The 11,821-nt window shown below is 40.0% G+C and overlaps 2 protein-coding genes across 2 annotated transcripts; both read left to right on the top strand.

Moving 5' to 3' along the window:
* The first annotated feature begins 331 nt into the window (after positions 1–331).
* LOC122027530 (stress-associated endoplasmic reticulum protein 2-like) lies at positions 332–2,840 on the top strand. Its single transcript, XM_042586519.1, has 3 exons — positions 332–462; positions 2,219–2,375; positions 2,593–2,840. The coding sequence occupies exons 1-3, from the start codon at positions 460–462 to the stop codon at positions 2,637–2,639; spliced, it is 207 nt and encodes a 68-aa protein (XP_042442453.1). The 5' UTR covers positions 332–459; the 3' UTR covers positions 2,640–2,840.
* A 3,963-nt stretch (positions 2,841–6,803) lies between these two features.
* LOC122027162 (zinc finger protein GAI-ASSOCIATED FACTOR 1-like) lies at positions 6,804–9,529 on the top strand. Its single transcript, XM_042586053.1, has 4 exons — positions 6,804–7,248; positions 7,330–7,726; positions 7,800–8,011; positions 8,505–9,529. Exons 1-4 carry the CDS (start codon positions 7,110–7,112, stop codon positions 9,314–9,316), a joined length of 1,560 nt encoding a protein of 519 aa, XP_042441987.1. The 5' UTR covers positions 6,804–7,109; the 3' UTR covers positions 9,317–9,529.
* The last annotated feature ends 2,292 nt before the right edge of the window (positions 9,530–11,821 follow it).

The following is an 11,821-nucleotide window of genomic DNA, read 5'->3' as shown; positions in this document are numbered from 1 at the left end:
ATAATGAGACCTATGAATAATCAATATTAATATTGAAATGAATATGAATATATGTTAATAAAAAAAATGATAATATAATAAATACGTGACATATTATTTGAAGATATAACATATATTAAAGTTCAAATTAATATATTGATAATATTAATCCAACTTCCATCTTTAAAAAAATGTATATATTAAGGAGACATTAAAAACCAATTTATAATTTTACATTTTATTGTATTTGTTTTTAATACCTTCACGTATATAAAGATTCCGTGGCAAGAATGTAATGATTTTTAAATCTATTTTCAGACGTTTCTAATTTTATTTATTGCAGATGCTTCTGGAATAGACCGGCCTACATCGTGTATATATATATGATCTCATCCCTGGGCAGAGTTGCCATCCGCCTTCCGCCTCAGAGTCGTCGCAAGGTTCGCCTTTCGCCGATTCGTACTTCTCCGAAGCGATAAGATGGTAAGGGGCCGCTTTCTGTTTATCTTCCTTCTCTTTCGACGAAATCTGTAGTAGTGTTTTCCCCAATTTGCGTAGATCTGTAAAAAAAAATAGAGCTATTGGTATATGCATATCGCGTTGATGAGATAGATCTTGCAATTTTGTATCTATCTTTTCGGTTTTAATTTCAATCTCGATTTTCATGGAAGTTGCATTATAGCTTCGAGTTAGGATATCTTAGGTTTGTAATTCACCTTTCATTTACATTTTTTTTTTAGATCCTTCTATGTTTTTTCTTGTTTGGATAATTAAGAAGGCCTTTAGGCCCCCATTTATGTTATTTTGAAATTTGTGATGGTTGTTGTGGCTGTAATGTAGATGATAGTAACATTCGTGGTTCACCACAATGAATTGAAACAAATAATTGCTTCAAATTGATTTTTTTTGATGAATATTCCATAAGTGGGCTGTAAATTTAATATTTCGGGAATGGTAACTACTTCAAAATTGTTTATGATGGTGTTTTGCTTGGACAGAAATTGAAGGGGAAAAAAGAAAGGATTAGTCTTTTTTTTTTTTTTGTGTAGTACATGAAATAGAAGGAATATGAAGGGAGGGGATATAATCCGATTAGTTCATTTTAGTTTTGACATTCATCAAATCACGTCTCTGTTCCTGGTATTTGGTTTTGATCAAATCATGCTCCTAGGTTTTTTTTTTTTTTTTTACCTATTCAATTCCCTTGTATAAATTTTTCCTAAATTTTCTTTTAAGTTTCCTTCAAAAGCCTAAATGCAAGCTAATTTGCAATTTATCTTGCAGCATAATTTCTAAACAAAAATTAAATATTTAAGCTCCTTTCAAACTAGGATGACCATTAAAGAGTTCAAATTTTGCATAAGATTTGTGACTTGATCCTGCAAATTGATTTAAAAATCAACATGCCGGTGGAAATCACCAACATTTATTGTCAACTTATGGAATCAAAATTCCAAGTTATGTAACAACGAGTTCTGAGTGTATAAATGATCATCTTAAGTTGGAAGATATTCAATCTATCTTTCATTCAGCAGTCAACTCTCATATTGCAACCTGCTTTGCAACTCAATTTGTGGCCTATTGTATTGTTTTTCACCTGCAGGTTTATTTGCAAATCTGCATTTTGTAAGGTCACGTTATGTAAAATTAAGGTATGAGGGATTACTTATTGAATATGTTAGGTGGGAAGGAATAATATCTAGTTTTTTTTTCCAAAAAAAAAAAAAACATGCAGCAAGTTTAATTAATGGGATCACTAAGAACTTCATGATGCCTTGGATATTATTGAAGATCAAAACAAAGCGCGTGAAATATGAAGATAATGTGAAGGCACACATATCCTTTTGAAGGAAAATAGACAAGTCTACATGAAAAATGGAAAAAACCTATAGTGTCTGTTGAAGAGTCTTTAAATGAAGTCATTGATGGAGATTGAGGATGGAGGTTGAGTATTAGCTCCCTATGTTGATGCTACACCTATAGTGGATTACTAGTGTAGTTGAAAGACCTCAAAACTCTAGTTCATGCAAAATTCAGGTGTGAGGGACCCCTTATTGAAGTCTTAAATTATAACAAAATTTTGGTTTGTACAGTTACTGGTGGCAAGTGGTCTCAGAATTTTCATCCCAAGTAACATATTCTTAATTTGGTGGTCTTAGTTTCATTGTTCATTAGAAATTATGCAGTGTAGCACTTACAATTGCATATATGATACTTATATAATTGATTGCTTTTGCAGACCACTTCAAGGCGATACGCAGACCATAAAATACAGAAGTTCCAGAAGAATGTATCTAAGAGGGGATCAGTGCCAGAGACAATAGTGAAGAGAGGAAATGACTATCCTGTTGGCCCTGTTATGCTTGGGTTCTTCGTCTTTGTAGTCATCGGATCATGTATGCCTTGCTAACCTTATCTATTTTTGTTTCTGTGGTTCTCATTTACGTCCCAAGCAAGGTATTATTGTCGTTGTTATTACCTGTTCACCCCATAGCTACTGGCCATCAAGAATTCTCTGTAGATCCAATTGAGTTATAGTGCCTGGAATGCTTCTTTAACTAATTAACTGTCTATAGGCATGCTAAAATACTGGTTCCCCAATTGGTTTGGCAGCTTTGTTTCAGATAATTAGAACAGCCACAAGTGGCGGAATGGCATGAAGCTGAGGGCGTAAAGTCAATCAAGTGTTAGGGAACTATTATTTTTCCAATGAAAACTACAAGCCAGATGGTTCAAAGAGTGACTCTGTACTATGGATATGAACTAGTGGTTGATATCATGATTTATTTTTGACAATTACAGATTTGGATGCTAACGTTGCTTCATCTAAACATCTACTTGGCAGTTTCATTTTCATATTATCCGACTGTGAAATACATTTACGTGATGCTAAAATTCTTATCTTTCATGATGCACCTTTACCAGCGAATTCACTAAAATTTCTAGAATATCTGATTCATGAAAAAATAATAGTCGGGCTATCAAGGGTGTTGTAGTCCTTGCATAGCAACTTGCCGCGGTTTGCATAAATTTTTCTCGCCGTCTCTGTAAAGCATAACACTTGTTGCAACGTGCCATCACTTCTGGAAGGAAATCTATGAATAAATTTGTGGATTTAATTGTCTTTTTCTTCTTACATGGACAGGAGTGAGGGACAGAATAAAAACATAAGACTAGTATAATTCTCTCGGTTTGTCAGCCTCCTCTGCAATTCCATCTTCTTCCTCAACGAGATCCTTGACAACGTCTCTCAATATCAGGGCCATTTGGCCCTATTGCTGAGTCCACTCACGTCAATTCCTTCTTGTGTCCTTGTCTTGCAACTCAACTACTGGCTGTCTAGTCCATTCATCTTCACTAGCCGCCTCATGGTAGGGCCTCTATGAAGATTTAAGTTGAATTGCTTGTCCATGGTCATAAGCCCAATACATAACAATCACGAAAAAATAATAGATCGTTATGACGATAGTCATTGGTAAATTTACCAAAGAAGAAAATATTCTATTTGATATTATAGATGATTGGTTACGGAGAGTCCGTTTCACTTTTATAGGTTGGGCTGACATGTTCTCTTTCCTTGTGCTTATTTTGCTTTGGAGGTTGGTTTATAACTTATAAGTATAACTTTTGTAATTTCATGGTATAGTTCTTATTTGGAAGGTTGTAAGTTGTAATTCCTTAACCGTTGCAATTTTCACTCTTGCAAATAGTTTAGCATTTTCTTTGTTGCTGCTATGAGTTCTAAAGTACAAGGAAATTGTACTCACAACTTTTTAAGTTGTAATTAAGAAAAAAATTGACCTCGCAACTTCATCTTTCTTGTTAAAAAAACAAAACGTTCATTGTGATTATACCTTTGTAAGTAAATTATAATATTTATTTTTTTCCTAATGTTAAAATTTTCACTTCTGACAGTTGAGCAATTAGTTAAAAATTGACAGAATCAATTTAATTATCAAAATTGAATCCAACAATTTTTTTTTTTTGAACTGATCAAATTTTTTAATAAAAATCACACAAACTAAACCGATAAAATATTAATTAATTCGATTTCGACTAAATTAATTAAACATTTCAATAATAATTCATTTATATCGAATTTTAATTTTCTATTCTTGGAATTATGGAGTTAGTATTTTTTGATTTAGGGATTTAAGGTGTGAGTTATTGGTTCATTCAATTTAATTGAATTAAACATTTTAAAATAGAAATTGAATTGAATTATTCAAAATAACTCATATTTTTTTTAAAAAAATGAATTTTTAAAATAAATGAATCATATTTTTAAATTTGGTCATTAACGGAACTTGTATCACCCGAGACGTGTTTATTTTTTTTTTTTTTCATTTACAACAATAGCAATTGAGTTTATCTTCCATGGAACAACATGTGCAATTTATTGATCACGTGATCACTAAATCTAAGTTGTCATGTAAACTTACAATTAGGATGATGAAAATTATAATATAAGAGAGGTGTTTTCCCCTCTTAATTGCTTGGTCAATTACTCATTATTATTAGAACGTAAGGATCATGCTCTTTGGAGTGCCATTGTATGAAATTGGGCGACTTTACATGAAACATTTTCTTAGAGCATCTATATTCTATATTGAGGTAGTTGATGTAAAAAATTTTAACTACTTTATCTAAAATTAAGTTAAAATTTTTAAATAGGATAATTAATATAAATACTCACTAACTAGTTCTATAAATTGTGCCTCAAGTTAATCTCACACAGCCTAATTAATTGTGAAAAATAATGACTCAATTGTAAATAAGTATGATAGTGCAATAATCGTCTTCGTGTCATCTTTATATATATCTTCCTCAAATTTAGAAAGATTAAATACTTTAAATAACAATTAAATGAAAAAAATAATTATAATGAGTGTAAAATCCAATAGACCCCAAAGTTCCGAACGAAAATTATTAAAAATTGTATTATTTAGAAAATTTAGACTCCTTTTTTTGGAATTAATCCTTTACAAAAAAAAAAATAGATAATGAAACACGTTGAGCTTTTTTATTCTCTGAAAAAAAAATATTGTGGATAAGATCGGCTAATTCTATATCAAAAGTAAACGCTTTTATTCAAGAACCAAACGGGATGATTACGCGGCCTAATCATATAATCAAAAGCTGAGTAGCAGTTTGCCAATGGCAATGCATGTCTTTGTTGAAACAGGGAACAAAATGCCGCACCAACAAATGGGACTCTCTTCCCGTGTCAATGGAGTTTGTGCTCCCAGACTGAAACGACGTAGCAATCTTCTACCATCCGCTCGTCCATGGTTTTCTTCTACAGCGCCATGTTACGTCGGCGGGCGGGCCCTGCCGACCGGCGGACGTGCTGTGAGGCGCCGGAGGCCTCCGCCGATGACGACCACAGCGGATAGCAGAGCAGCGGCTGGAACTACATGATCCATCCTAGAACTCCTAATTATAGATTTTGGTCACAAAGGCCATCATAACTGGCATCCAAATCAATTCCCCTCGAATGCACACTTTGGAGCAATGAATTAAATGGATAAGATAACAAGGTAAAATCAAAAATAAAATTTAAGAAAAGAAGAGAACGTTTGGTAGCTAGGGAATTAAATGGCTGAGTTGGATGGTTTCAATAAATTCCATTGCTGTACTTTTTTTCCCCCTTGGAAATCTACTTTAGATTTTCTCGAGCAGTGATAATTAAAGGGACCATGAATGCCTCCTCCAATAATTCTACCGCCTTACGGGATGGCGTGGAATCTAAAGTGAACGAGAGCTGTCATTGACCCCAACATCTCTTCATAAGCTGTGACGGCAACGTATACATCGATTCCCCACATCAGACACGTATCATTGCAAGTGGATCACAAGACCAAAAGTACACCCAGCAGGATGATCTCAAATCCGTTCATCATCCCAAAAAGAGATGTCAATCAACAGCTCTCTACTTTAAAGAGAAAAATAAATAAATAAATCAGCACAATCCCTCTCCACTGTATCAATGGAGTTGCCGAACCTTTTTCAATAAACGTCGTTGCTGTTGCATAAAGGGTTCGAAAAGGGGGGAGGCATGCAGGGATTGTAATTGGACCATCGGAGAGCTTCATTTCGATAATGATTGTGGAACTTTGAACTCTGAGCTGACTGTTGTGTGCAATTCAAGAACCCGTTACGTATTAAATAGGATACAAGCAAGTCATAAGCGCAAGCACGAGAAGGGGATAACCAAATAAATTAGGGGATAGATCGCTTGGGGAAGGGATCTCTAGCATTAAAAAAAAATTCCGGAGTTTTGATGGGACGGAGGTAGAGACAAGGCAATAGTCAATGAGGGTGATGATGATGAGAGAGGCAGCGAAAAGGAAGCCTGCCGGCTTTTTTGGCAGTATTCCAGGATCGTATCGTCGCTGCAGCAGCAGCAGCTGATCTTCTTTTTTATCGCTGCATTTTCCGTGGACGTCTTTTTGTGAATTACTGCGGTGGCGTCAGGTAAGAAGAATTTTGCGTACAAATCTTCAAAATTAAACACGCAATTAAATGTGTAAATTTTCTGTTATCAGAGAGACATTTCTAAAGCCAAAGCTTGGCCTGGGCCTGGGAGTCTGGTTGATGTGGACCGAGAGATGCCTTTTTCATTCTCAGCTACAGGAATCCACGCTACAGGACAGAAGGAACGGAGGATGCTGCTGAGGGGCAGCGCCCAGCGTGTAGATGCTGAAATCTCAACACGTGTCCTGGTTTTCGACGTGGACGGCCTCGATGCGACCGCGCTGAAACTCAGGGTCTCCTTAACCCGAGTTAATTCCGCCGCTTTATTAGACTCGCTTCGCCAGTTTTTGGTCTTCTTCCGCTTTGTTTCCTAGCCAAGGGAAGTTCTCGCGCCGCCCGAGGAGACAGCGCCGCTCGCCATCTTGCTTCGTCTCCGTTTCTCGTCTCCTGGCGGCGATCGGGTTCTGTTGGCAGCGTGGGAGAGCGGAGAAGGGAATAAAAATCTGCCTTTTCCTTTCAACAGTTGGCCTCTTTGTCGTCGGTGGAAAGGTTGTTGGGAGCTCTGTTCCTTGCGTATTTTGGGGCTAACAGGGTTACGGACGACTGGTAGCTGGGAAAAGCTTCCCTTTTATTCGGGAGAGAGAGTGTCTTAGATGATGGAGTATGAGAATACCTCCGTCAGGAGCATCTCTAATTCCGGTTCCGGTGGAGCTAGCGTCGATGCGCCGCCGTCAACGGGGCAGCCTCCGCAGATTCCGGTTAAGAAGAAGAGAAACCTACCCGGAACACCAGGTATGTGGTGTTGGAGTTGTTCGATTGTGATGTTAAGTGTTTGATTCTTGTGAAATTCGAATGGGTTTGTGTGGTGAATAGATCCGGAGGCGGAGGTGATCGCGCTCTCTCCGAAGACACTGCTGGCGACAAATCGATTTGTGTGTGAGATTTGCAACAAGGGATTCCAGCGGGATCAAAACCTCCAACTGCACCGGAGAGGGCATAATTTACCATGGAAACTGCGGCAGAGGACGGGGAAGGAAGTGCGGAAGAGGGTTTATGTCTGCCCGGAACCGAGCTGCATTCACCACGATCCGTCGAGGGCGCTCGGCGATCTCACCGGCATCAAAAAGCACTTTTGCCGGAAGCACGGTGAGAAGAAGTGGAAGTGCGATAAGTGCTCTAAGAAGTATGCCGTGCAGTCGGACTGGAAGGCCCACTCCAAGGTCTGCGGCACACGCGAATACCGCTGCGACTGCGGCACCATCTTCTCACGGTAACCTCATGAATCCTTGCATAGGTGTTGTGTGATTTGCATTTGGATATTTCATTTGTCTCTGGTTGTGTAGGAGAGATAGCTTCATAACCCACAGAGCCTTTTGCGACGCTCTAGCTGAGGAAAGAGCTAAAACAGGAACAGCTACTCTGACGATGAATGCGAAACCTGATGTAGATGATGGAAAGGTGACGGAATCTATAAAAGCAAAAGTGGCGGTGGCGGCAGCTCTGGAGACAGCTTCTGCGGCAGCAGTCGAGACTGCATCGCCGCTGGATCGGCGAGGTCGGTTTTGTCGTTTCTTTCCTTTTTCTTTTTTTCATCCTTGAATCCTCGTTATGACTGCATATTAGTTTATGGAAAGAGAAAGAACTTTGCAAAGAGTTTTTGTCGGATCTGAAGCTTCTGATACAATAAAAAAAAAACGCAACTTTGCTGGGATCAGAAGATGGCGATTGTGTTTTTCGTTTTTTATGCTGTCCGAGTTGCCCTTTTCGCGGATCCAAATGGATTGGAAGATGAAATTTCTGTGATGTTGGCCGAGCAAAGAAGTTCTTGTTTCGTCTCTTTCGAAATTGTCACTACTCAGAAGCTGCGATCCCAGTCGCTCAGCTAAAGCAACTGGATTGAATGGAAAGTAAACAGGGAATCTACTCATCTTCATGGCATCATTATCATGCTTCTTTACCTTTCTTTTTTTGCTTTCACTTCTTAGGGAAACTAATAGTGCAAGAAAAAGGACCACACCTTTTTGAACGCCATCGTAATTTCTTTGCAGATCCAGAGAAGTCGACCGGGCTTCTGCAATACGTGCCACCACCTTCGTCGACGCTGGCGAACACCAGCGGCGCGGCCGCTTCCTCCTCCTCTGCCACCACCAGCAGCAACAGTGGCGGCAGCAGCAGCAACAACACCAGCATGTTCGCGAACCTCTTCGCCTCGGTGTCCGGAGCCACCGCCGCATCTCACTGCAGCGCCACCTTCTCGGACCTGATGGGCGCCATGGCCGGTCACTCCGACCGCCCCCTCGGGGAACCGCCTTCCCTTTGTCTGGCCACAAACGGAGGGCTTCCCTCCTCCTTGTTCCCGCCGCACGGTCGATCGCACGACCGGCATACGTTCGCCCCATCGCCGGCCTCCTCGCACATGTCCGCGACGGCATTGCTGCAGAAGGCAGCTCAGATGGGCGCTGTGGCGACCGGTTCATCCTTTCTCAGAGGGTTCGGCCTCGACGCCCCCTCGGGGCAGCAGGAGATCAGTATCGTCCGTGACAGCACTCTGCAGTGGGGGCACCAGCGGCAGCAACTGCTTCAGCCAGAGCCGGTGCCTATGCTGTCTTCCGGGCTCGGCCTCGGACTCCCTTACGAAGAGGACTTGATGATGGGCTCTTCCTCTCTGTACGGGGCCAAGCCGGCCACACTGGATTTCCTCGGACTTGGAATGGGGCCGGTTGGTGGCGGTCCGAATGGAGAACTATCGGCGTTATTGTCTTCGTCAATTGGTGGAAGCCGTCTCGATATCGGACCAGGAGCAGCTGTCGCCGGAGGACGAAAAGTTGTGCCGAAATCTACAAGTCCAGCAAATCCGTAGACAAAGAAGAAGAGGAAGGCATGTCTCAAGTTTTCCCTTCGTTATGTTTAGCTGTAGAAACAATGTTCTAGTGTTCTTTGGTCAATTAGAAAATAGGCAGGAGCTGAGCTATTCATATATTTCCATGTCTCTTCTGTTTTTTCCTCCTTGTTCTTGGATTTCTTGTTTGTTTTGTCAAAGTGGAAAAACATCTGATGTTACGGGGAAGACACAGACGTACATATTGTTGTTCATGGTTCTTTGATAATGAGTTTCGAGTAATTAATTAGTACCCAAATGATCACCTTGCATGCATTTTCTTTTTCTGAAAGCAAGAAAGTTCTTCGAGCTGCATTTTATAACAGAACAAGAATTGCCAATAATCTCCTTCTCAATCAACCAAAACACAAACACACACTCTTCAATTCAAATTCCTCCAAGTCCATCTATCCACATCATTAGCACACTTATTCTGCTCTGTCTCAACAAAACAATAATTAATGAACAATCCCCTTAATTTCCAAAGGTCATGATGACACAGCCTATTCTTTCATGCATCTAGCAGCTTTTAATTTGAAATAACACTAACAGACAGATGGAAGTAATGCAGGTGTTATTTCAATCCAAATTTAATTCCAGCAAGATTAACCACAAAATTACCTAAGGAACACTCTGACTAATTCTACAAGTGCAGAAACCTATGCTACATCACAAAAGAACAAAAATCGATCCTCTTCTTTGCCTAAAGTGGCAGCCGCTCTGTGCACTTTCTTGGTTTTAGGTGACAGCTGACTCGATGCCATAACCCCTTGGAATTTCTTTACTTCAGGCTTGGTAGCCTGCGCGAGTCTGTCAACAAGTGTCTGTCAAATGCCATTCTGTCAAGCATCCAGCAGCTACTAATGAAATTGAAACAACACCAGCAGAAGAATGAAAGTAGTGTGGTTAACATCTCAGTCCCAATTTGATTGCAGCAAGCAAACCACAAACTCTTGAAGGAACTAGTCCGACCAATTTGGCAATGATAGCAACTATTCTTCTATCTGGATCCGCTACATTTCAACCGATGGCACTATCTACTAGTCCAAAAGTCCATGCCACAGTACAGAATAGTAGAAATTGATCATCCCGTCCACTTAAAGCAATTGCCTCTCTGTGAGGATTTTCAGTCTGAGGTAGAAACCGACTAGATACTACGACTCCGTAGCACCTTGTGGACATCACACTGAACATGAGAAACTTGCGCGACGAACTAATCGACATAAATGGCAGAAGCGACATTTGAATCGGTAGGAAAGCCGCTTTATTTATCAAAAATCTACTCGAAGTTAATCCAAGTCAAAAGTTAGCTGATATATATTGACTTTTCTCTCTGAGTTTCAGTCGCGGTCCCGAGTTAATTAGCATCTCATGATGTCGTGTAGAACTGACCTCGTTGTCGTTTTGCACAGTTTAGAATAATATTTATGGTCGTCTGGCCCGGGGCCATCATTTATTGTGTCTCAATCCCTACGTTTGTTAATTGCTTGTCCCACTCGCTCACTTCTAGTCACGTTGAATAAGGAAGAATGCGCGGGTAACGGTGCAGCGAATGTCTACTCATTTTTTATAGTTTTAATACTCTCAAATTTAATAAATTAATAAATAATTTTTTTTTAATATAAATCATTCTATAGAGCTAAATCAATTAATATTGTCATGATTAAAAGATATAAATTAGATATATCATATCAATTAAAAAAAAAATCTCTTAGATAATTTTTCTCATTTTTTAATTTATATTACTGTGTCGATTCTGGCTAGCTCAGGCTGATGCAGAGGGGACATAATTGTTGGATCGATACACGCTAGAGGGGGGATGAATAGCGCTCGTGGCTATTTCGTTTTTCGAGTTCGTAAATCGTACGAGAAACTATCAGAATAATAAGCAGCGGAATAAAACAATCAACCACAAAGACACAGGGAATTACTTCGTTCGGAGCCTAAGGCGACTCCTACTCGAAGGCCCGCGATCCTTGATCGCTTCCGGTGGGCAACAATTATAATTTCGATAAGAATTACAAGCTTCTTACAAAGAAAGTATTATAATAAAGTTATACCGACAACATAAAGAAGAAGAAAGCGGAGCTCCGGGTTGTCGGAATGTTGTAGCAGCACTTCGGAATGATTTTGTTAGCAGTACGTTGAAGAAGGAAAGCCTCAAACTTGATTGATTGAAGTGCTAGTCGAAACCCCCTTATAAAGGGTATTCAAGGCGCCTTGAAGGCTGTTCAAGGCGCCTCCATGCTGCCTGGTCTTCCGCGTGGATCAAAACTGACCTGGTCGAATTTCATCCATTCAAGGCGCCTTATAGCCCTCTCAAGGCGCCTTCCAAGGCGCCCGCCTAAGGCGCCTCCGTGGTGCTCAAGCCGCTTTTGCACCGAGGCGCCCAAGCTCCATGGAGGCGCTTGACACTGCTCATCCGAGGTTTTAGGTTGTTTTTTGCACCGCAAGATACGTTAGTCCCAAACACTATCCTGCAGACAA

The sequence above is a fragment of the Zingiber officinale genome, chromosome 10A, assembly GCF_018446385.1.
Source record: "Zingiber officinale cultivar Zhangliang chromosome 10A, Zo_v1.1, whole genome shotgun sequence".
Lineage (NCBI taxonomy): Eukaryota > Viridiplantae > Streptophyta > Magnoliopsida > Zingiberales > Zingiberaceae > Zingiber > Zingiber officinale.
This window is presented reverse-complemented; position numbering and strand designations above follow the sequence as displayed.

What these genes read in the sequence shown, in the direction of transcription:
- LOC122027162 (XM_042586053.1), top strand. Translation starts at nt 7,110, where the DNA reads ATGATGGAGTATGAGAATACCTCCGTCAGGAGCATCTCTAATTCCGGT. An exon ending in TGCGGCACCATCTTCTCACG is followed by an intron (nt 7,727 to 7,799) that starts GTAACCTCATGA and finishes CTGGTTGTGTAG; the next exon opens with GAGAGATAGCTTCATAACCC. An exon ending in ATCGCCGCTGGATCGGCGAG is followed by an intron (nt 8,012 to 8,504) that starts GTCGGTTTTGTC and finishes ATTTCTTTGCAG; the next exon opens with ATCCAGAGAAGTCGACCGGG.
- LOC122027530 (XM_042586519.1), top strand. An exon ending in CTTTGTAGTCATCGGATCAT is followed by an intron (nt 2,376 to 2,592) that starts GTATGCCTTGCT and finishes TTGGTTTGGCAG; the next exon opens with CTTTGTTTCAGATAATTAGA.